Raw genomic sequence first — 26,000 nt, forward strand, 5'->3', positions numbered from 1 at the left:
TCTAGCACCAGTTGATTTTAAAAAAAATAATTATTTTCCTCCGGAGTACCCCTTTAAGTTGAGGATTTTTTTTTTTTTTTTTTTTTTTGCACTAACCGAGGATATATATTTTTATTTTATTTTTTTATTTTGCATTCCTTTTTGGTTTTTTTCTTTCTGAATGTACTGTTTTTGATATTTGTGCATGTAGTTTTTATTAAATATTTTTTTTCATTAGATATATCAGTGTAGCTTGTTGTGTAGCTTGTAGCAGTGGCTCATGGGAAAAAAAAGGCATAAAGATTTGTTTGCGATCCTAGGGTGCATGTGGTGTTTAACGAGGGGGGATGACTAGATTGAGATTTACTTCTGTCGGCATGATCTGGCGTGATTAATAGGGGATGTACAGAAAATGCTTCATATATAGAACATGATTTTAATTGTAGGTCCATTCTGTTCAACTTTAAAGGGGTACTCCGCTGCTCAGCATTTGGAGTCGGTGCCAGGAGCTTGTGACATCATAGCCCCACCCCTCATGATGTCACTCCTCGCCCCCTCAATCCAAGTCTATGGGAGGGGGCGTGACAGCTGTCACGCCCCCTTCCATAGACTTGCATTGAGGGGGCGGGGCTATGACGTCACAAGCTGCCGGCTCCAGCGTTTGGAACGGTTTGTAATTATTAGCTGCTGAATACTAGAGGAAATTATTTTGTTTTTGGAACATAGTGCTCTCTGCTGACATCATGACCACAGTGCTCTCTGCTGACATCATGACCACAGTGCTCTCTGCTGTCCATTTTAGGAACTGTCCAGAGCAGCATATGTTTGCTATGGGGATTTTCTCCTACTCTGGACAGTTCCTAAAATTGACAGATGTCAGCAGAGAGCACTGTGATCATGATGTCAGCAGAGAGCACTGTGGTCATGATGTCAGCAGAGAGCTCTGTGTTCCAAAAACAAAATAATTTCCTCTGTAGTATACAGCAGCTAATAAGTACTGGAAGGATTACAAATTTTTATAGAAGTAATTTACAAATCTGTTTAACTTTCTGGCACCAGTTGATTTACCATGGGGACTGGACTAGCCACTTTATGCTGTTCAAGGTCTACGTGCAGCCCAGAAAGCACTAGGCATGGCCACTGGAACTCGCTATTCACAGATACTTGCGCGCGGCAGCTGGACTTGCGGAGTACTTTGGCAAAAATGTACTTATCCCCTAGCGAACAAGTAGTCGATCCCCCCGTATTCACCAGGACGGGACCTAGGAGCTCTGTGAGGAGCGCCTGTCATCTGCTGGTAGACTGCACGTGCTCCATTCATTTCTGTGTCTCGAGGATGCTGATTCCTTTTTTTTTTTTCTCCAAGTCCCCTCAACAGGTCATGTTTTCAGGATTTCCTTAGTCTTTCCAAGGTGATGCCTGATTCACGGACTTGAGGACTGCACTTGAGAAACACTGCTGTACTCTGGTCCCGTTGGCACTCCCATAGAAATAAATGGAGCGCATGCCGGCTTTTTTTAAGAGAATATGTCAGCTCTATATCCTGCACAGAACTCAAGTGTCATGTAGGCGGTGCTGAACTGCAGCATCCATGCCTCCTTCCCTGCTTGGTTGATGTACAAGGCAAGAGGGGTGGGGGAGGGAGGAGGCATGCATGCTGCACCTTGTCACCACCGTCTTGACACTCGAGCTCTGACCGTGATCTAGACAGTAGTTAACATTACAGTTCAGCGATTTCTTGCCTTTTAGGAAAAGTGGTTGACAGTGAATTTGGCCATTGTTGCACTATCTTGGTAAACGTTTTTTTGAGCCACAATATTAGTAAAACGCTTCAAAAATTGCTGTTTTCTACTAATCTTAATGGAAAGACGACTGGTAAAGGGGTTATCCAGTTTTCTTTCTTTCTTTTTTTTTTTTTCTGCCAAGGCTGTCGTACTAAAAATAACAAACTTACCTTCCGCGCTCCCCGGGTGCCTGCTGTAAAGGTCGTCTTTCGCATTTTGGGGCCGACAAATCACGCTGGTCTGAGCTCCTCTCCGGCCGCTGCGATGTCCTGCCTCAGCAGGTGATAGGCTGAGTGGCTGTGTGATGTCATCGCTCCAGCCTTCTTCTTGGTATCCAGCCCTGTTACATCACACAGCAGCTCAGGGTATTACCGGCTGACGCGGGACATTGCTGTGACTGGTGATTAACTGAACGCAGTATGACTTATTGCGGCAGCCTGGGCATGATACAAAAAAAAAAATATTTTTTTTCCTCCCGTGTTTTTGGTCTGTCCAAGAAAAGGCTGGTTTGTAAAGTGCATTAGGCATTTTTGTAGCAAAAATGAATAAAAAAATAATTAGAAGTAAAAAGTTTGAAAAGAGAATTTAAAAAAATTACCTCTCATGATCTTATAAATGTTATAATCCTCCCAGGTCACGGCCCCCATCATGATAAACCACCCCCAGCCTTTATTTTTATTATTTGTTAGTTTTCTACCTTGATATTGCTCTGTATTTTCTGCTCAGTCTCAGTCAGGTTCTGGGAGGTTCCCCAGCAGGTGTGACATCATCTGAAGCCATACAGGGGAGAACTTCCTTCCTCCCTCACTCTGCTACACACAGCCCAGAGCAGTTCAGTGTGAGATGAGCTATGATTGGCTAAGGCTGCACCCCCCTCAGCATTTCCTTCTTTTGGACTTCTGCCAGGCTAGCAGGAGTCCAAAGTCTGTGCAAGAGATGGGGGAAAATGTTCTCTGGACAAGCAGGGAGACGCCTAGTGGGCGCTTTTTTAAACACAAATAAAACATAGAAAACTTAATTTATTTATTTTTAAAACAAAGTACATTAGAAAGATTTTTTATTTACCATAAGGAGTGTAATAGCAAAATTTTGTTTTAATGAGAGTGCCCATTTGAAAAAAGGTGGAAAATATAGCTCCTATGGCAGAGAGACTTTTTAGTTGCTTGAGTGTTGGGTCTCCCCTATCATTCTACACACTCCACCCTTCTCTGCCAGGACCATATCAAGGCCCATTCTATTTTGGAAGGTCATGGTGGAGGTGGGTCCCAATTGGTCTGCTAGGCCTTGGAGTGCATCCCTAGTATAGTTGACAGATCACTGTTGGTTGTAATTTATATAATTGATCCAGTCCACATTTTTGTTAATAGTGACCAGGGGCATTATGAATGACTGATTGATTCAAATCCTGCTTTTACTTGGTCCCCTCCCCCCCCCCCCCCCCTTGGGACTCCTATGGCATCTATGTATACATGGGGATCAAAACTACCTGCAGGTGTGGACATCTTCCTTCTGCCTGACTCTCTGGTCTTTGTTGGTCCTCTCCATCAAGGGTAATATGCATGGGCATGAGCACCTTGGCCAGGGCACACTCTCCTACCCAGTCACCTTCTAGTCTAGTTCTTATTTTCTCGTCCCCACAGATCCGATAGATGTCCCCTAAAGACTTTACTTGATTTTGCAACTGGGGACCTGTCCGCTTACTGTAATTGGAACAATAGCCTTTTGTAAAGTTGCCCAGGAATCTGCTTTTACCGTCCCTATTTACATAGCAAGTGTAATCCCCTTTGTAAATTGTGATACTCTCACTCCTTATAGAAGCCTGTCCAGTGCCAACCTGGGAGCCAGTTAGCACCTGTTGGGTGTTAGCCATCCCCAATACCCCAAGGGTTACAAAAAGGATATGGAACTTCAGGACTGGGCTTGTGCAGTCTGTGGATCCACTTCAACCGGTGTTGTCTTCTTACAATGGGAGGCGTGGGCATAGTCTGGATGCCAGTGTGAGCGGTCACACTAAGTGAGGGCTCCCGCTATCCCAGCTTTAATAGCCCTGAATTACTACCATGTCTGGCCACTTTTCTTCAGAAGGATATCCCTGGTGCTTGGGAGCTGCTGGTGGTGCCTCTGGTGGATGAACGGGCGGCTCCCAGTGACTGCTGCTCCGGTGGTGAGAGGATCGGTGGGAAATGCTGGTGGGCGGCGTGGTCTTCTGATCCCGGGCAGCCTGGAGTGCGGACTTCCGTGCTCTCCTTGGCTTCAATACGGTCCTGGGCTGTTCTTGTGGAGGAATCCAGGCACCATATTGGGCCTTTGAGGGCGGGGCCTCCTTCTCCCCTGGGTGCCATAGTTATTCCCGTGGCCGGCGGGAGTTTGCTGAGGGAGGAGTGGACATTCTTCCTGTGCTGCCAATGGGTCTCCTGCTTGTGAAGTGGTGCGCTCCTCCACTGCCTGCACGGACTGCTGCTGTGTGGCTGCCCTGTTATGTAAAGGGTCCTCCTGGGCTGCTGCGGTCTCCCCTCTACCTTGCACCTCACCTGCTTTGAAGGAGTTCTCTATACTACTGGAGAGTATTGCCTGTCCTGCCGGCTGCTTTGCCCTCAGTCAGTGAGTAACCTGTGTGGATTGGCTGTGCCTGTTGGGACTTTTGGTACTTTCTACATTTGTTAGAGACTGCTATGTCTACAAAGGTGACCTGTGCTACTTGGACTGTGTTTCTGCCTGCTCTCTGTGAGGCCCTGTCAGTCATGGGTGGCCCCTGTAGAAGGAATAAGAAGTCCAAACAACATGCTGAAGCCTCTCTGCCATCTTCTGATGAGGCTGCCTCCTCTGAGGATTGGTCCTCCTGTTCCTGGTGCTCAGACCCCGCTCGCTACTAAAGTCTCTGTGCAGTCGGCAAAAGCGCTGAGCCAGTTCTCCAGACCTCAGAACCGTCCTAGGGGTAACTCTCCTGATCCACCTCTGCCATTGTTTGAGGGATCTCCAACTCCTCCGCAGCATCAGTCCCCTGAAAGGCCTGTCTATGATGCGACTGCTATGGACCATCGGTTCTCTGAACTTTTTGCTGCCTTCACTTCCTGTCAATCAGTAATGATGACTAAAGTGGATGAACTGCACCAGGAATGTGTTAATCTGTGACATGAGACCCAGCAGATACGTGAGCGCACTGAGGAGGTGGAGCGTAGGGTCTCTGCAGTGGAAGATACTGTCAATCCTTTTTCGGACAGAGTTGATTCACTACAGCGCCAGATGACGGGAGTTCTGGGCCGAATAGATGATATAGAGAATTGCCTGCGGCACAATAACATCCGTCTGGTGGGCCTTTGGGAAAAGGTGGAAGGGAATGACCCTGTCTTATTCCTCGAAACGTGGTTGAAGGAGATTCTTCCAGTGGACACCTTTTCCTCCTTATTTCTCTGTTGAACGGGTCCACAGGGTCCCAGCAAGGCCTCCTCCTCCCGGGGTCCTCCTTGTCCTTTCCTGGCCAAACTTCTACACTTCAAGGACAGGGATGCTGTTCTGCGTGCAGTCCGACTCAAGGGAGAGGTCATTTGTGATGGGAGCAGAGTGTCTTTTTACCCTGACTTTTCCGTGGAATTACACAAGCAGCGAGTGCAGTTCACTGAAGTCTGGTCGAAACTACGAGCCAAGGGATACCGATATGCAATGCTATATCCTGCTCGCCTGAGGGTGGTGGATGGAGCCTCTACTAAGTTCTTCACCTCCCCGACTGAGGCTCTTCCTGTTAGACCTCTGGATTGAACTGTCCTGGACTGTCCTGCTCATGACTATCCTCCCAATATATCCCTTAGTTAGTAATTAGGGAGTCATGGCTTTCCTCTCAGGGTCTCCCTAGGTTCTGGTTCTCCCTAGGGTTTCTCCGGCTAGTATTCCGTAGTTGCTGGTCATTCTAGTGTTGGTGGCTGGAGGGTTCTGGTATTGGTAGTGTTAAGTTTACTTGGTGTACTTCTGACGCTCTGCAGTAGTTGTATTTAGGGTATAGGTCTGCACTGTGTTAGGGCGTAGATGTTTTACTATGTCCCGTTTAGTGTTAGACAGGGAATTTTGGGAATGTTTTGCTTATGCTTTGTTTCATATGTTTATGTGTTTTGTGTTGGTTGCGTGTGGTGTGTGTGGTCCCGGTGCTCTCTCCTTCCTTGACCTGGTCCTCCTTTGGGCAGTCTTGCTTTTGCCTCTGGATGTCTTTAGTGATGGGGACCCTAAAAGTTACTAGCTGGAATGTTCAGGGGCTTAACTCCAAGTTCAAGAGGGCCTTATGTCTGGATTTTGTGAAGTGTCACTCTCCTCACATCATATGTTTGCAGGAAACTCTTGTTACGGGACAGAAAGTTCTTGCCATGTAGAGGGCTTGGATAGCGCGGGGCTATCATGCCTCCTTTTCTAATTACGCTAGAAGTGTCTCTATTTTAATTACTAAGTCCTTGCCATTGGTTGTTTCCCAGGTAGCATTGTTCTCTGGGTTCTTTCTCCTTTGTTCTTGTCTCCGTTTACGTGCCTCTGCCTTTTCAGGTCTCTGTGATGGAGTTGATTACTGACAAACTGTTGTCCTTTCCCCCCGATCCTGTCCTTTTCATAGGTGATTTTATTGTGGCTCCTGATCCTATGCTCGACCGCACCACTGCTGCTGACCCTGGCTCCTCCTCTTTTAATACCTGCCAAATGGTGTTGGGCCTTATTGACTTCTGGAGGTGGACGTACCAGACTGCATCTTCTTTTTCCTTTTACTCTGCGGCCCATAGGTCCTTTTCTCGCATTGATATTGCTCTGGCGTCCAAGGACCACCTCCAGGCGGTAAGACGTTTCCTACACCACTAGGGGGATCTCAGACCACTCTGCTGTACTTGTAGTCCTTAACCTAGGTCCTTATTCCCCCTTCCAGTGTTTGGCACGTGCATCCTGGTTGGCTGTAGGCCGAGGCTGTTGCGGGGGCTTTAGGGGTTGCCCATGCTGAATACTGGGAACATAATGCTTCTTATCCTGACCCTTTAGTTCAATGTGATGCGTACAAGGCCACAGGGAGGGGCGCTTTTATAGCGGGTCAGAGGAGAATTAGGTCGGCTATGGAGAGTAAGTTGCTGCAGGAAGTGAGTGCTTTGGAGGCGGCTTATATTGGGCATCCTTCTCCTGATAATGAGAGGGCGTGGGCCAAGGCTCAGAGGTCTCTTTAAGTTGTCCAGAAGGATAGGGTTCAGTTGCGGACAGGGAAGCTGCCATATTTGAGTTTGGGGACAAGAATGGGAGGTTGTTGGCCTACTTGACTAGCCGCCCTGCTGCCTCTATCCCATGTATTAGGGGTGGGATGGTTCTGTAGTGTCTGACCCCCAGTTGATTAACTCAGTCTTCAGGAACTTTTACTCCTCCTTGTATTCTGCCCCCTCTAAGCCCTGTCAGGGTGAATTATTATTTTTTTTTTTAAGTGAGCTTTCCCCTCCCATGCTAAGTTGTGTGGAGGCGTTGGACGCTCCCTTTACGGTTGAAGAGGTGGAGCAGGCCATTAGGGAACTTCCTCATGGGAAAACCCCGGGTCTAGATGGGATGATTGGTATAGGATGAATGGGGAGAGGCTGGCTCCTATCCTCAAATTTTTTCACTCGATGGCGGTTGGGGATTCTCTTCCTGACTAAATGAGGGAGGCATTGATTGTGGTACCCCCCAAGCCTGGAAAGGACCTGTTGTTGCCTGATTCTTATTGACCTATCTCCCTTTTAAATGTTGACATTAAGATCTTGACTAGAGTACTGGCTACTCGCCTACGTGGTATCGTCTCCTCCATCATTCATCCTGACCAAACTGGGTTTATGCCGGGTAGAGCTACTGATGTGAATGTCAAGCGCCTACAACTCAATATTGCAGCGGTAGGGGAGGGTTTTCCTTCTGGAGTGGTAGTTAGTCTTGATGTCTATAAGACCTTTTTGATTCGTTGGTGTGGCTGTATTTGTGGGAGGTCTTGGGTGCATTTGGGTTTGGGCTAGGGATCGATCGATATCGATTTTTTAGGGCAGATACCGATAATCTGTCACCTTTCAGGCCGATAGCCGATAACTTATACTGGAATATCGGTATAAGTTATCGGCTATTTCAAACACCCCCGGCGGGGCAGAAGCCGTTGCAGATCAATGATTTAAGGCGGGTGCTTTAAATCAATGAACTGCAGCGGCTTTTGTGGTGCCAGAGACCGCCCCTGCTTCTCTCTCCCTGCCTGTCCTTGGGTCATGAGTCTAACCACCACAGTTGCCCAATCGCCTCCCCCCCCCCCCAATCCTCTGCCCACATACCTCCGCGCCCCCCCCAATCCTCTGCCCACATACTGCCGCCCCCCATCCTCTGCCCACATGCCGCCCCCCCCCCAATCCTCTGCCCACATCGCCACCGCCTCATCGCCTCCCCCCATCCCCAGTGTTATAATTACCTGTTCATTGGGGTCCACGATACTTCTGGCTCCGTCGGCGTCCTGCACTGTCACTGTGCACACTGACGGGACGTCACTTGTCATTACGCAGCACAGCACGCAGCAACAGCGCAGGAGCCAGAAGGATCGCGGACCTCGGGAACAGGTAATTATAACACCGGGGATGGGGGGAGGTGATGGGGGGGTGGCGGCGGTATGTGGGCAGAGGAAGGGGGAGGCAATGGGGCGGCGGCGGCATGTGGCCAGAGGATGGGGGGAGGCAATGGGGCGGCGGCGGCATGGGGCCAGAGGATGGGGGGAGGCAATGGGGCAGCGGCGGCGGTATGTGGGCAGAGGATGGGGGGAGGCAATGGGTAGCGGCGGCGACGGTAGTCTCTGGCCGGGGGGCGGGGCATTATTGGCATATCGGCAAGGTAATTGCCGATACCGATAATGTCCAAAATCATGATTATCGGCCAAACCGATAATCGGTCGATCCCTAGTTTGGGCCCAGTTTTTGTGCTTGGGTTCGTTGGTTATGATAGCCCTAGGGCCCGCATTCGCACTAACTTGTACTTGAGTGAGTGCTTGGTTGTCTGTCTGTGCTGGGCCTTCTCCAGTCGGGTCTCAGATGTACCCTTCTTTACTGTTTACGACTGTTTATGCATACCTTTGACTTATGCAGTCGGTCTCTGGAACTTACGGAGGCTGTTCTTTCTGTTCTTTTTACCTTGTTGGTAATGTCTGTTTCTTAAAGTGCAAAAACTAAATAAATACTTAAAAAATAATAATAATAAAACAATGGGAGACCTGGATCCAAATGCTCTTGCCATCTAGCTTGACAGACATAGCAGTGGTCATCAAAACCTGGTATGGGCTGTCGTATCTGGGTTCAAGGGAGTGTTTTCTCACAAACGTCTTCTTAGGACTCAGTTGCCCGGGAGCAGACTGTGCGTCCCTGTGTCAGCCTCTGGGTCTGGAATAGAGGAAAATACTTGGGCATGTATTTTAGTTAACTCACGTGCCAGTGAAGTCACATATTTAGTCAAAACATCAGATTGGAGTTGAAGTTGTTGGGGGCAGTAGTATCCGAGTCTAGGGGCAGAACCGAACAGGATTTCATAGGGGACAGAGAGTGGCCTAACACTAAACAGGGCAATGGGCAGACTATCAGGCCAGGACATTCCAGTTTCTTGGGCCATTGTCAGCATCCTGCTTTTCAGGGTTACATAGTTACATAGTTACATAGTTAGTACGGTCGAAAAAAGACATATGTCCATCAAGTTCAACCAGGGAATTAAGGGGTAGGGGTGTGGCGCGATATTGGGGAAGGGATGGGATTTTATATTTCTTCATAAGCATTAATGTTATTTTGTTTCATAAATGTATCTAATCCTGTTTTAAAGCTGTTAATTGTTCCTACTGTGACCAGTTCCTGAGGTAGACCGTTCCATAAATTCACAGTCCTCACGGTAAAGAAGGCGTGTCGCCCCTTGAGACTAAACTTTTTCTTCTCCAGACGGAGGGAGTGCCCCCTCGTCTTTTGGGGGGGTTTAACCTGGAACAGTTTTTCTCCATATTTTTTGTATGGGCCATTAATATACTTATATACGTTTATTATATCCCCCCTTAAACGTCTCTTCTCAAGACTAAACAATTGTAACTCCTTTAATCGCTCCTCATAGCTAAGATGTTCCATGCCCCATATTAGTTTAATCGCGCGTCTCTGCACCCTTTCCAACTCCGCAGTGTCCCTTTTATGGACAGGTGCCCAAAACTGAACAGCATATTCCAGGTGAGGCCGTACCAATGCTTTATAAAGGGGGAGTATTATGTCCCTGTCCCTGGAGTCCAGGCCTCTTTTTATACATGACAATATCCTGCCGGCTTTGGAAGCAGCAGCCTGACATTGTGCTATTCTGTAGTCTGTGATCTACAAGTCACCCAGATCCTTCTCTACCAGTGACTCTGCCAGTTTAATCCCCCCTAAGACATACGATGCATGCAGGTTATTAGTACCCAGATGCATAACTTTACATTTATCCACATTGAACCTCATTTGCCAAGTGGATGCCCAGACACTTAGTCTATCCAAGTCATCCTGTAACTTATGCACATCCTCTATAGACTGTACCCCCCCTCTATATACACATCCTCTATAGACTGTACCGTGCTACAAAGCTTGGTGTCATCTGCAAAGATAGAAACAGAGCTGTTAATACCATCCTCTATATCATTGATAAATAAATTAAACAACAGCGGGCCCAGTACTGAACCTTGGGGTACACCACTAATTACCGGGGACCAATCAGAGTACGAATCATTGACCACCACTCTCTGGGTACGATCCATGAGCCAGTGTTCAATCCAGTTACAAACTAAAGTTTCCAAGCCCAAGGACCTTAACTTACCTGTCAGACGTCTGTGAGGGACAGTATCAAACGCTTTGGCAAAATCCAGAAACACTATATCCACAGCCATTCCTCTGTCAAGGCTTCTACTCACCTCTTCATAAAAGCAAATTAGATTGGTTTGACAACTTCTATCCTTAGTAAACCCATGCTGGCTATCACTTATAATACAATTATCCCCTATGTATTCCTGTATGTAATCCCTTATAAGTCCTTCAAACAATTTACCCACAATGCACGTTAAACTTACCGGTCTATAGTTTCCTGGGGAAGACCTAGAGCCCTTTTGGTCTTTCCACCTTCCCACTGCTCTGAGGATGATAGGGTGTGTGAAAACCAAGTCCACTTCCAGTGCTTCCCACACTTCTTTGGCCACATTGGCAGTGAAGGCTGGTCCTTAATGACTTTCAATCACCTCCGGCACCCCAAATCTGCACACCACCTCACTTAGTAGTTTCTTTGCTGCTTTTATCGCCGTCATATTGGTCACTGGATAGGCTTCTGACCACCCTGAGAACATGTCCACTATCACCAAGGCATATTCAAACCTGCCACTCTTGGTCGTCTGGATGTGGTAGATCTGAATCCTTTGGAATGGGTACAAGGGTTTTTCCAGGTTTTTTCGGGGTACCTTCTCAGTCTGTCCGGGGTTACACCTTGCAGAGATAGCACAGGACTTGCAGTATCTGTCGGTGAAGAAAGAGATGCCGGGTGCCACATAGTACCTCTGTATTAGTGCATTCATCAATGTTTTGGGCAGGTGGGCCAGGACTTGTGCCCACTGAACCACTGCTGTACAATCAGACTGGTAGACAAGGTCTCCTGCCCACTTCATATAGGCCATACTCATTGGGTTTTGCTCCTTTCTTCTCCCACTGTTCATTCTCATCATCACTGGCTCCTGCTTGTAGCTCCTGTAGATATTTCTTATTCACTGGGTGGTTTTGGGGCTGGACGGGCATGGCTGGTATGACTTCCACCCGACTCTCAATGAACCTGAGGCTGCCTGTTTGGCCACCTGATTGGCCAAGTGATTACCCAACTGTGTTTTTCATGGTGACGGCATATCCGGTGTGATAACGTCTAGAGATGAGCGAAGTTACTGTAATTCGATTCTTCACAAGGAGAGTCTCCTAGGACTGTATCCTCCTTTTCCAGCCCACCGGAGCTCCTGAAGGCTGAATTAATTTATGCAGGCTAAAGTCAGCAACCGCCGAGCCACGAGGTTCGTGCCAAATCGAATTACTGTAACTTCGCTCATTTCTAATAATGTCCTTGGCTGTCAGCATCTGGAGCTGTCTGCAAAGATTGTGACATCCGGGTTTTACAGCAGCTTATCTGACACATTACGGAGGTGTGATGTTTCTTGTTTGATTACCTCAAAGCAGTCATGTTCATAAGTTTAGGTTTCCTCATAATTTGTGTCAGCACCCCCCTCGGGAGTTGGGTGGGAGGGTTGAGCACGTTGCAGCACTGGAGGGGGTAACGTTGTCAGGGATGAGTAGGGAACACTGTAGACGGAGATGTCTGGCAGAGGAGAGGCGCTTGGGTTGGGTCTGGTTGAGGATAGCAGCAATGTCATGGGGGGCCAAAAGGACTAGATGATGTCCGAGTACTAGGTCCGAAGTCTTGTCCAAGAGGGCTTGGGCCACAAAGACTGCTCTGTGGCAAGATGGGCCACTTACGACCACTGGGTCCAAACGTGCAGAGAAGTATCCGATGGGCCTGAGCTTGTTGCCATGAGATTGAGTGAGGACTCCAGTGGCATGGCCTTGTCTTTCGGATACAAACAACTTGAAGGTCTTGTCATAGTCTGGTATTCTTAGTGCAGGTGTGGAGGAAATGACTTGTTTGAGAAGAACAAAGTTGGACTGGGCTTCTGCGGAGAGGCTGAAAGGATCTGTCTTCAAAGCATCGTACAGGGGTTGGATCAGTAGAGAGGCTTCTAGGATCCATGCTTTTCAGGAGGAGATGAGCCCCAGGAATGTGTGGAGTGCTTTTGGCCCCTGAGGCAGAGGAATCTCCTGTATGGCTGTGACACGTTCCTGGGTGAGGTGCCTGGTTCCCTTAGAGATACAATGTCCAAGGAACACAAGAGAAGTGGAGCACCACTGGAGCTTGGGTTTGGAAGCTTTGCAGCCATGGATGACAAGGAATCAGAGTAGGCTCACTGTGTCTGCTTCTGCCATTGGGAAGTCATCTGCACAGAGTTGCAGGTCATCCACACACTGGAGAAGCACAACAGTGGGGTTTTCAAGCTGCCAGGAGTTCAGGATGAATGGCATGGCCTTGGCAATTTGGCTGGGGGTAGTACTGGGCGCCCTGTGGCATCACTGTCCAGGTGTACTGTTGACCCTCGTGGGTGAAGATAAGAGTTAGTGGCAGGAAGGGTGTAGAGGTGGGTGAAGGCTGAAGAAGGCATTCGCCAAGTCCGCCACTGGGAAGTTAGGTATTGGAAGGCCATATTTCGGACAGCAGGTTATGTGGATTAGGCACAATGGGGTTGCCAAAGATTGTAGCTTCATTGACAGCTCTGAGGTCCTGGACCATGCGATACTTGTCTGGTTTCCCCATTCAGGGTTTTCTTCTTCACAACAGAGGCGTGTTGCATGGTGAGGTGCAGGGGATTAGTCCTCCATTCTTGAGCAAGGCCTCAACTTGTTTGGTGATGGCTTCAGCTTGGGCTACCTTGGGAGGGGATTTAGGCTTGCGAGGGGACAATGCTCCTGGCTTGAGTCGGACTGACATGGGTGGCACATTGAGGTGGCCGATATCTTCTGGTCCAGTTGACCACAGACACTCTGGAATTCTTTTTCGAGGAGAGCAGGTGGGATGTTAGACGTGTTGGGCGTCTGCAGGGACATGAGGATGGGCAGGGAACACAGAATCATGTGATCTTCAGCGGATAGGGGAGAGGAGACTGTGAAGCTTCCGTCCTCTGTAAAGGTGATAGTTGCTTGAAGTCTCGACAGTACATCAGCTCCTAGGAGAGTCAGAGGGCAGGTAAGGGAGACAACAAATCAGGCCAAGATGTCCGGGAAAGGTCCCTATCTGGAGTGGGCAAGTGAGTGGGCTGGACCTGAAGATCCCGTCAACACCCACGCAGGAGACATCAATGTCAGATAGAAAAGAAGTATCTGGCAAGTCTGAATTGTGGATCACTCTTATGGCTGCACCTGTGTCTATGATGAAGGTGGTAGGATGTCCCTCGATGGGCAAGGTAACTGTGGCCAGCGGACCATCCAGGTTGAGTAGGGACACAGCCATAGAGGGCAATGATGACACAGGCTTGTCAATTTTCTAGCGTGGGAGGTCTAGGTGTTCCTGGGTAGGCCTTGGAGGTGGTGGCATCATTTGTTCTCTGCCATAGTATAGGGGTCAGTGGGAGGAGATCTGGTAGGCTGTCTCCATTGTTGATTGGAGTATTGTTGCCCCATTGGTTGATTCATCTGGCACTATTGTTGCTTTTCCTGAGGGCCAGCTAGCCTGGAGGCTCTGCATTCTCTTGAAGTGGCCCGCCTTGTCACAGTTGAAGCAGGTCCTGGAGTCGCCTATTTGTCTGTAGACTGGAGGCACAGTCATCATGCGGGGAGGAGTCTTCTTTGGGGTCCCTTGAGGCTGGGATTCGATTCCCTTCGCCACTAGGAGGAGGGTTTCCATAGGTTTCCCTTCGCCACTAGGAGGAGGGTATTCAGGGCGTGCCTGTATTAACCCCTTCTTCATGGGTTCCCTTAGTCCCATTACAAAAGCTGAGGATAGCATCTGCATGTGTGACTTTATCAGATCCTGAAAGGCTTGGGTCAAGCACAGGTGATACTTCTCCACAGATTCTACTTTGTCTTGTGTCCTGAATGGTGGTGGCCTGATCGGCTAGCCAGTCTTGGGCCCATGCCTGCAGTTGTTCGCAGAATTCCACGCCAGATTCCCATCACTGGCAATTTGGGTGTCCTGTAGATGTTTCTCCATGATAGGCCAATATGCATCTCCGGCCTTCACTTCTGTGAGTCCCTTCAGGTCTCTCCATGTGGCTGAAAACATCTTCTGGATTTGCACCATCTGGCGGTAGAACGGCTTCGGTTGCTGCTCAGTATCAAACAGGCTGGCCACCAGGGTGAAGGCCTGAGTGGTACATAGGAGTCCACTACAATACTAACCATACAATATACTAACCATACAGTGTAGCAGCCGGACAGTATAATAGCCCTACATGATGAATTCTGTATGCAATCTGTCGGCACACGCTGCGCTCTGCATTACTTCCCATCATATATTGTCAGGTATTTGTGTGTGCACCTGTACTGGAGAATACGTGTACAATCGGACACCCATTGATCTTACTGAACACCATTTATCTCATGGCCACAACTTAATGGGGACCTCCCTCCCTACTATTTCTTACTATATATTTTCCTTTGTGTAAAGTGCACAGATGCCCCTAGGATCCCCTATTTGTCCTGTGTAAGAGGCACTGGTGCTCCTGGGACCCCTCTTATATGGTCCTATGTAAGATGCATTGGTGCTCCTGAGACCCCCTCATTTGCTTAGTATATAAAAAAAAATACAGTGTGTGTATGTGTGTGTAAAATATAATATATTGGGGCAGCGCTCTCAGCTTTTTGTCATTCTGTTAAATCTTTGTGTCCTTATTTCCCATGAGCCTTAGCGTGTACCGTATGTAGTAACAATCCATCCATCACTCTCTCCTCCTCATTCTCTGCAGCCATAGCCACCCAGGCCACTGTTGAGATGCGGCGCAAAGGTTCCCAGTTATCCACAGACACTATGGGGTCCAGCACGGTGTTCGACGCAAACGAATTCCCCGAAAATTACGAGGCCGGACGGGCGGAAGCTTGTGGGACCTTGTGTAGGATTTTCTGCAGCAAGAAGACCGGGGAGGAAACGTTATCGGCCTATCTGTCCAGGTAATGTGGAGATCACTGGCCTCACGCTGCTCTTACTTAATCACTTTATATTACTTTAAAAAAAAAAAATGTATATATTTTTTTTTAAATCATTTTCCGTGCATTCCTTAAAGAGTATCTATCCATATTTTCTCAACTAACTCAGATTATATTCCCCAACTACTCCTAACACCCCTCCTGCCCATAAAAAAAATAAAATTTCCGAGCTTTAAAAAGCTGTGTATCATACCTTTCCCCTTGCTCACATTGTATGAGCTTCCGGCAGGAGAAAGTGGGTGTTCCCCAGCAAGCGTGATGTTATTGAAGTCTGCGAGAGCTGTGCCTCACCATGCCCTGCATGTACTTCCTGTGTTTGGACTTCTGTAAGTCCAAGTGGAGACCAACTGTTTGACTTGCATCAGGGAACAGAACAGAGCCACCTAGTGGATGTTTTTTCAATCACATTAAAATCATATAAAGGTTGAGAATTTTAACAACAAGTAAATAGCAAAGTGTCCTGTAATGACATAAGGAACAATTTATAAAAAATTTGGTTTGGTAACAGGTACTCTTTAAATTTTTTTTTCTTTAACATTTTTTTTTTTTTTTTTATACAAATCGGTTCTTTTCAAATTTTTGTGCTTTTGAAGCATTTACGTGCCAATAACAATCAATCTTTTTTTTTTTATCAGGTTTTATATGGTTCTTGTCCAAGGTTTACAGATCGGAGATTTTATCTGCCATCCGGTTCTCGCCAGCATCATCCTGAACTCTCCGCCGCTCTTCTGCTGCGATCTGAAGGGGATTAACGTTGTGGTTCCGTATTTCATTTCTGCGCTGGAAATTATTTTACCAGACAGGTCGGTCTTCATCACCTGACGTCAGGACCTGAACACACAGAGCAATATAATATTGCGCAGATGCAGGACGTATAGTGTACTGTATAATATCTCGCAGACGCAGGACATATAGTGTACTGTATAATATCGCGCAGACGCAGGACATATAGTGTACTGTATAATATCGCGCAGACGCAGGACATATAGAGTACTGTATAATATTGCGCAAACGCAGGACATATAGTGTACTGTTTAATACCACGCAGACGCGGGACATGTAGTGTACTGTATATAACTGCTCAGAGGACAGACATACTGTACGGTATAATACTGATCATAGGAGGGACATATAGTGTACGGTATAATACTGATCATAGGAGGGACATATAGTGTACAGTATAATACTGATCAGAGGATGGGTATATAGTGTACGGTATAATACTGATCATAGGATGGACACCTAGTGTACTGTATAATACTGATCAGAGGATGGACATATAGTGTACTGTATAATACTGATCAGAGGATGGACATATAGTGTACGGTATAATACTGATCAGAGGACGGACATATAGTGTACAGTATAATACTGATCAGAGGATGGACATATAGTGTACGGTATAATACTGATCAGAGGATGGACATATAGTATACGGTATAATACTGATCAGAGGATGGACATATAGTGTACTGTAGAATACTGATCAGAGGATGGACATATAGTGTACAGTATAATACTGATCAGAGGATGGGTATATAGTGTACGGTATAATACTGATCATAGGATGGACACCTAGTGTACTGTATAATACTGATCAGAGGATAGACATATAGTGTACGGTATAATACTGATCAGAGGACGGACATATAGTGTACGGTATAATACTGATCAGAGGACGGACATATAGTGTACGGTATAATACTGATCAGAGGATGGACATATAGTGTACTGTATAATACTGATCAGAGGACGGACATATAGTGTACTGTATAATACTGAACAGAGGATGGACATATAGTGTACGGTATAATACTGAACAGACGATGGACATATAGTGTACAGTATAATACTGATCAGAGGATGGACATATATTGTACGGTATAATACTGATCAGAGGATGGACATATAGTGTACTGTATAATACTGATCAGAGGATGGACATATATTGTACGGTATAATACTGATCAGAGGATGGACATATAGTGTACTGTATAATACTGATCAGAGGATGGACATATATTGTACGGTATAATACTGATCAGAGGATGGACATATAGTGTACTGTATAATACTGATCAGAGGATGGACATATAGTGTACAGTATAATACTGATCAGAGGATGGGTATATAGTGTACGGTATAATACTGATCATAGGATGGACACCTAGTGTACTGTATAATACTGATCAGAGGATGGACATATAGTGTACGGTATAATACTGATCAGAGGATGGACATATAGTGTACTGTATAATACTGATCAGAGGATGGACATATATTGTACGGTATAATACTGATCAGAGGATGGACATATAGTGTACAGTATAATACTGATCAGAGGATGGACATATAGTGTACTGTATAATACTGATCAGAGGATGGACATATATTGTACGGTATAATACTGATCAGAGGATGGACATATAGTGTACTGTATAATACTGATCAGAGGATGGACATATATTGTACGGTATAATACTGATCAGAGGATGGACATATAGTGTACTGTATAATACTGATCAGAGGATGGACATATAGTGTACAGTATAATACTGATCAGAGGATGGGTATATAGTGTACGGTATAATACTGATCATAGGATGGACACCTAGTGTACTGTATAATACTGATCAGAGGATGGACATATAGTGTACGGTATAATACTGATCAGAGGATGGACATATAGTGTACTGTATAATACTGATCAGAGGATGGACATATATTGTACGGTATAATACTGATCAGAGGATGGACATATAGTGTACAGTATAATACTGATCAGAGGATGGACATATAGTGTACTGTATAATACTGATCAGAGGATGGACATATAGTGTACTGTATAATACTGATCAGAGGATGGGTATATAGTGTACTGTATAATACTGATCAGAGGATGGACATATAGTGTACTGTATAATACTGATCAGAGGATGGGTATATAGTGTACGGTATAATACTGATCATAGGATGGACACCTAGTGTACTGTATAATACTGATCAGAGGATGGACATAGTGTACGGTATAATACTGATCAGAGGATGGACATATAGTGTACTGTATAATACTGATCAGAGGATGGACATATAGTGTACTGTATAATACTGATCAGAGGATGGACATATAGTGTACGGTATAATACTGATCAGAGGATGGACATATAGTGTACTGTATAATACTGATCAGAGGATGGACATATAGGCCCTCATTTACTATTGACAACTTTTGTCGGGTTTTTCTGTCGCATTTTTTCTGCGACCTGGCGCAGACATCATGCGCCAGTGCGCGACTGACCAGAGGATGGACATATAGTGTACTGTATAATACTGATCAGAAGATTACATAATACATGCGCAGCCGCCTCTGTGACCTTTGCGTTGACCCCACATGCCCCTTAGTGGTCAGATCGAACAGTTCACACTGCAATATATTGGCTTTGGATTGTTGCCTGTTTTGTAACGTTGTTGTTGTTGTTGTTTTAGAGAGTTGTCAAAGTTCAAGAGCTACGTAAACCCGACGGAGCTGCGGAGGTCCAGCATCCACATCCTGCTGTCACTGTTGCCTTTGCCGCACCATTTTGGAATGGTGAAGTCAGAGGTCAGGGTTCAGTCCTTCAGCACTTACCGCTCTCCTGCTCATCTTGTTTTCTTATTGACTTTATGGTTTTCCTTTGTATCCTCAGGTCTTGTTGGAAGGAAAATTCAGCAACGACGACTCTGGCAGCGACAAGCCGGCTACTTTCCTGTCACTGAAGCTGAGGCTCGTCAATATCCTCATCGGAGCGTTACAGACAGAGACCGATCCTAACAACACCCAGATGATCCTAGGTACCATGAGAAGCACACACACAGGGTCTGGGTTGCCACCAAAATTAACCTCTTAAAATGGTATTCCAGGCCAAAAGTTTTTTTTATATATCAACTGGCTCCGGAAAGTTAAACAGATTTGTAAATTACTTCTATTAAAAAATCTTAATCCTTCCAATAGTTATTAGCTTCTGAAGTTGAGTTGTTGTTTTCTGTCTAACTGCTCTCTGATGACTCACGTCCCGGGAGCTGTGCAGTTTCTATGGGGATATTCTCCCATCATGCACAGCTCCCGGGACGTGACATCATCATTGAGCAGTTAGACAGAAAACTTCAGAAGCTAATAACTATTGGAAGGATTAAGATTTTTTAATAGAAGTAATTTACAAATCTGTTTACCTTTCCGGAGCCAGTTTATATATATATAAAAAAAGGTTTTGCCGGGAATACCCCTTTAAGGATGCAGGGCATACCTGTACGCCCTGTTCCCGGTCTATAATGCGGGGTCACGCCGTCATAGCGGGTCGGTCCCAGCAGCTAATGAAAGCCAGGACCCAGGGCTAATAGTATGCGGCACCGATCGTTGTGCTGCGTGCTATTAACCCTTTAGGCATGGCGTTCAAAATTGATCACTGTGTCTAAAGTAACAAAAATACACTCCTGGCAGCTCAGTCGGGCTGATCGGGGCCATTGTGGTGAAATCGCAATGTCCTGACCAGCTAGAACACGAGAGGAGGGTCCGATACCTGCCTCCGGCACGTCCGATCGTCGATTGATTGCTCCATGCCTGAAATCCAGGCTTGAGCAATCGACCGCCGATAACACTGATCATTGCCATGTTAATGCACGGCAGTGATCTGTGTAGAAGATCAGTGTGTGCAGTGTAATAGCCACTAGAAGGAGCTATAACATTGCAAAAAAAAAAAAAAAAGTATGAAAAAAGGTTAATAAAGATCATTTAACCCCTTTAAAGTGATGGTTTATTTTCATTTTTTTTTGCCGCCCGGGAAGGACGGAGCAGGAGTATTCTGCTCCAGAGTACTCCTTTAAGGGGTTAAAGGAGAACTGTAGTGCAATATAACGTATCCCCTATCTGAAGCATAGGGGTTAAGTTATAGATTGCGGGGGGGAGAGACACGCCCCCTCCATTTATCTCTATGGGATGGAACGCCCCCTTCCAGCATACTGCAGCGGCCCCTGAACATGAGATCGTGGGAATATGGGGATAAGTTATATTGCACAACAGTTCTTCTTTTAAATGCGAAGTCCGTGTTTCCCAACCATTGGGCCTTTGCCAAATTAAAACTCCCAGCCGGCCAGGACAGCCAAAGGCCTGTCTGCCTCCTTCAGAGGATCCACACTGTCTCTGAAAGGTAAATCAAGGCTTCCCTCTTATGTCAGCAGCTTTTGGCTGTGTGGGCATGCTGGGAGTAGTAGTATTGAAACAATTGGAGACACCCTGCTTGGGAAACACTGTTCTAAGTAATAAGGATGCAGGGCAAAACCTGATGCTCACCTAGCCCTGGTCACTGTAGGTCTGCCGCAGATCCCGTTCTCCATGCGGTACCAGTATCTTCTCAGTGGCCGCAGGGGTGTCACTTGTCAGGCCAGTGTTTGGCTGAGCAGGAAGGTCCTGTAAATCCCATAAGACACCTGACTGCATGGAGGAGAACAAGATCTGTGCCAGACCTACGGGGGTCCAGGGCCCTGGGACAACATTAATGGGGGACATATGACATTGTGGGGGGGTGGACTGACGTGTCATGGGGTAGGGGAGTGGACTGACGTGGTATGGGGGAGGGAGGTGGACTTCATGCTCATAGGCACGTGTCTTGAATTCCAGATAGATCTACCATGAAGGGGCCATTTGTCTTTCAGGTGCGATGCTGAACATTGTCCAGGACTCTGCGTTTTTAGAAGCTACAGGAAACCAGGTGGAGATGGTAAGATGTCTTCTGTCATGTCTGGTTCTTTCACCTCTGATTGTAAACAAGACTACAAATGTAAATGGGGATCAGTGTCCCTGTCCTCAGTGTATTGGTCTTCTAATATCGATACTTAAAGGGGCACTCCGGAGAAGGAAACATTTTTAAATCAACTGGTGACTGAAAGTTATACAGGTTTGTACATTTCTCTTTAAATGGTAACTCTCATTAAAACTAAATTTTTTGCTTTTGCACTCCTTATGGTAAATAAAAAAAAAATCTTTCTAATGTACTTTGACAAAAAAATATTAAGTTTAAAAAAGCTTCCACTAGGTGTCTCCCTACTTGTCCAGAGCACAATTCCCTCCATCTCTTGTACAGACTTTGGACTCCTGCAGTCTGGAGTGCTGAAGGGTGTGTGTGTGTGCAGCCTTAGCCAATCATAGGTCATCTCACACTGAACTGGTCTGGGCTGTGTATAGCAGAGTGAGGGAGGAAGTTCTCCCCTGTATGGCTTCAGATGATGTCACGCCTGCTGGGGAACGCCCCTTCCCAGTCTGTGAATCTGACTTAGACTGAGCAGAAAATACAGAGCAATATCAAGGTAGAAAACTAAAAAATAATAAAAATAAAGGCAGGGGGTGGTTTATCATGATGGGGCAGTGACCTGGGAGGACTATAATATTTATAGAGGTAATCTTTTAACAATCTCAATTTTTCCAGTACTTAGCGGCTGCTTGTTGTATGTAATGGAAGATCTCATGTAGACTTTCCAGTACTTATCGGTTGCTGTATGTCCCAGAGAAAGTTATGTAGTCTTTCCAGTACTTATTAGCTGCTGTATGCTCCACAGGAAGTTGTGCAGTTCTTTCCAGTCTGACCACAGTGCTCTCTGCTGACACCTCTGTCCCTGTCAAGAACTGTCTAGAGCAGGATAGGTTTGCTATGGGGATTGCTCCTACTCTGGACAGTTCCTAACATGGACAGAGGTGGCAGCAGAGAGTACAGTGTCTGACTGAAAAGACTACATGATTTTCTCCAGGATATACAGCAGCTGATAAGTACTGGAAAGACTACATGACTCCTCCAGGACATACAGCAGCTGATATGACTGGAAAGACTACATGACTCCTCCAGAACATACAGCAGCTGATAAGTACTGGAAAGACTACATGACTCCTCCAGGACATACAGCAGCTGATAAGTACTGGAAAGACTACATGACTTCCTCCAGGATATACAGCAGCTGGTAAGTACTGGAAAGGCTACATGACTCCTCCAGGACATACAGCAGCTTATAAGTACTGGAAAGACTACATGACGTCCTCCAGGGCATACAGCAGCTGATAAGTACTGGAAAGACTACATGACTCCTCCAGGACATACAGCAGCTGATATGACTGGAAAGACTACATGACTCCTCCAGAACATACAGCAGCTGATAAGTACTGGAAAGACTACATGACTCCTCCAGGACATACAGCAGCTGATAAGTACTGGAAAGACTACATGACTTCCTCCAGGATATACAGCAGCTGGTAAGTACTGGAAAGGCTACATGACTCCTCCAGGACATACAGCAGCTGATAAGTACTGGAAAGACTACATGACTCCTCCAGGATATACAGCAGCTAAGTACTGGAAAGACTACATGACTTCCTCCAGGACATACAGCAGCTGATCAGTACTGGAAAGACTACATGACTCCTCCAGGGCATACAGCAGCTGATAAGTACTGGAAAGACTACATGACTCCTCCAGGACATACAGCAGCTGATAAGTACTGGAAAGACTACATGACTTCCTCCAGGATATACAGCAGCTGATAAGTACTGGAAAGATTACATGACATCCTCCAGGACATACAGCAGCTGATAAGTACTGGAAAGATTACATGACTCCTCCAGAACATACAGCAGCTGATAAGTACTGGAAAGATTACATGACATCCTCCAGGACATACAGCAGCTGGTAAGTACTGGAAAGACTACATGACATCCTCCAGGACATACAGCAGCTGATAAGTACTGGAAAGACTACATGACATCCTCCAGGACATACAGCAGCTGGTAAGTACTGGAAAGACTACATGACATCCTCCAGGACATACAGCAGCTGATAAGTACTGGAAAGACTACATGACATCCTCCAGGACATACAGCAGCTGGTAAGTACTGGAAAGACTACATGACTCCTCCAGGACATACAGCAGCTTATAAGTACTGGGAAGACTACATGACTTCCTCCAGGATATACAGCAGCTGGTAAGTACTGGAAAGACTACATGACTTCCTCCAGGGCATACAGCAGCTGGTAAGTACTGGAAAGACTACATGACTCCTCCAGGACATACAGCAGCTGATAAGTACTGGGAAGACTACATGACTTCCTCCAGGGTATACAGCAGCTGGTAAGTACTGGAAAGACTACATGACATCCTCCAGAACATACAGCAGCTTATAAGTACTGGAAAGACTACATGACATCCTCCAGAACATACAGCAGCTGATAAGTACTGGAAAGACTACATGACATCCTCCAGGACATACAGCAGCTGGTAAGTACTGGAAAGACTACATGACTCCTCCAGGACATACAGCAGCTTATAAGTACTGGGAAGACTACATGACTTCCTCCAGGGTATACAGCAGCTGGTAAGTACTGGAAAGACTACATGACATCCTCCAGAACATACAGCAGCTTATAAGTACTGGGAAGACTACATGACTTCCTCCAGGGTATACAGCAGCTGGTAAGTACTGGAAAGACTACATGACATCCTCCAGGACATACAGCAGCTGATAAGTACTGGAAAGAATACATGATTCCTCCAGGATATACAGCAGCTTATAAGTACTGGAAAGACTACATGACTCCTCCAGGACATACAGCAGCTTATAAGTACTGGAAAGACTACATGACTCCTCCAGGACATACAGCAGCTGATAAGTACTGGAAAGATTACATGACTCCTCCAGGACATACAGCAGCTGATAAGTACTGGAAAGGCTACATGACTCCTCCAGGATATACAGCAGCTGATAAGTACTGGAAAGACTACATGACTCCTCCAGGACATACAGCAGCTGATAAGTACTGGAAAGACTACATGACTCCTCCAGGATATACAGCAGCTGATAAGTACTGGAAAGGCTACATGACTCCTCCAGGATATACAGCAGCTGATAAGTACTGGGAGACTTGGATATTTTTAGATTGAAGTAACTTACAAATCTGTATAACTTTCTGGCACCAGTTCATTTGAGAAAAATTAATCTCCAGAGTTACCCTTAAAATGCTGGATCAGGTATTCACAAGACCACGAAGGGTGCTTTCACACCACGATTTTGCTGTACGGTTTCGGAATACGGTTTCGTTTTCAAAACCGTATTCCACCATACAGCAAACCATGTGCATTGAGTTAACATTATAAACCGTATACCCAATTATGTATACGGTTACAAACGTTTTGCCTGTTATGCGTTTTTTTTTTTTCTGGTCGACCGCAGTTTTTTTTGTCAGGGTCCAAAACTGTATAGTAACCGTACACCGTTTTTTTAAGTCTATGAGAACCGTACATGTCTACGGTTCAGTACAGTTTTTTTAATCTGTTTTAGACTTTTGCACATGCGCAGATTTCAAAATGAAATTTCAACAGAACAACTATAACTTTATTTAAAAAAAAACAAAAAAACATTTTATGAAATAAAAACATATGCAACCATATGTAACCGGACTTAAAAATTCAAACCGTATACGGTTTCGAAACGTATACTGTACGGTTGACTTTTTAAGCATACGGTTGGATACGTTTTCAGGTAATCCGGGTCTGTACATAAAACCGTATTCCGAAACTGTAGAGCAGAATCGTGGTGTGAAAGCACCCTAAGAGGAGATTGAATGGGGCTGCCGTTCAGCTTTGTGCCTTACCCTCTATCTAAAGCAGTGTTTTCCAAACTGTGTGTCTCCAGCTGTTGCAAAACTACAACTCCCAGCATGCCCAGACAGCCTTCGGCTGTCTGGGCATGCTGGGAGTTGTAGTTTTGCAACAGCTGGGGACACACTGTTTGGGGAAAAACACTGATCTAGAGTCTGTGTGTCTTGGTCAGTAACATGAACTTTAAATGGGGTGACGGCTCATCCTTTCCATGGTTTTGTGGAGGGGTTCACAAGGCGCTGTGTCCCCTGCTCTGATTATTTGTATATGATTGGTTATAGAACTCTTGTCTCTGCGCTATGTAGATTGAAAACAACGTGATGAAGAGTCACAGCCGAACAAACAGCAGTATCAGTACGGCCAGCGGGGGGCAGCACCGAGCCCACAACTCCAGACAGCGAGAGGCCGGCGCAAGCGCTGCTGCGGGACTACGGTAAGACAGGATTATGACTCCGTAACACAGCACGAAAGAGGCAAAGAGTCACCCCGTATATCCTAGAATAGGGGAGTCACCCCGTATATCCTAGAATAGGGGAGTCACCCCGTATATCCTAGAATAGGGGAGTCACCCCGTATATCCTAGAATAGGGGAGTCACCCCGTATATCCTAGAATAGGGGAGTCACCCCGTATATCCTAGAATAGGGGAGTCACCCCGTATATCCTAGAATAGGGGAGTCACCCCGTATATCCTAGAATAGGGGAGTCACCCCGTATATCCTAGAATAGGGGAGTCACCCCGTATATCCTAGAATAGTGGTCACCCCGTATATCCTAGAATAGTGGAGTCACCC

General features: G+C 46.1%; 1 protein-coding gene across 1 annotated transcript in view; it reads left to right on the plus strand.

Moving 5' to 3' along the window:
• RALGAPB (Ral GTPase activating protein non-catalytic subunit beta) overlaps positions 1 to 26,000 on the plus strand; it is a gene marked incomplete at its 5' end in the record, with an annotated part of 97,403 nt that overhangs the window by 39,243 nt on the left and 32,160 nt on the right. The window contains 7 exon segments of the mRNA XM_056547540.1: positions 15,298 to 15,499; positions 16,171 to 16,338; positions 19,022 to 19,136; positions 19,222 to 19,366; positions 21,224 to 21,288; positions 25,513 to 25,572; positions 25,574 to 25,640. Coding sequence (XP_056403515.1) covers positions 15,298 to 15,499; positions 16,171 to 16,338; positions 19,022 to 19,136; positions 19,222 to 19,366; positions 21,224 to 21,288; positions 25,513 to 25,572; positions 25,574 to 25,640 — 822 coding nt within the window.

Source organism: Hyla sarda, chromosome 12 (assembly GCF_029499605.1).
Source record: "Hyla sarda isolate aHylSar1 chromosome 12, aHylSar1.hap1, whole genome shotgun sequence".
Lineage (NCBI taxonomy): Eukaryota > Metazoa > Chordata > Amphibia > Anura > Hylidae > Hyla > Hyla sarda.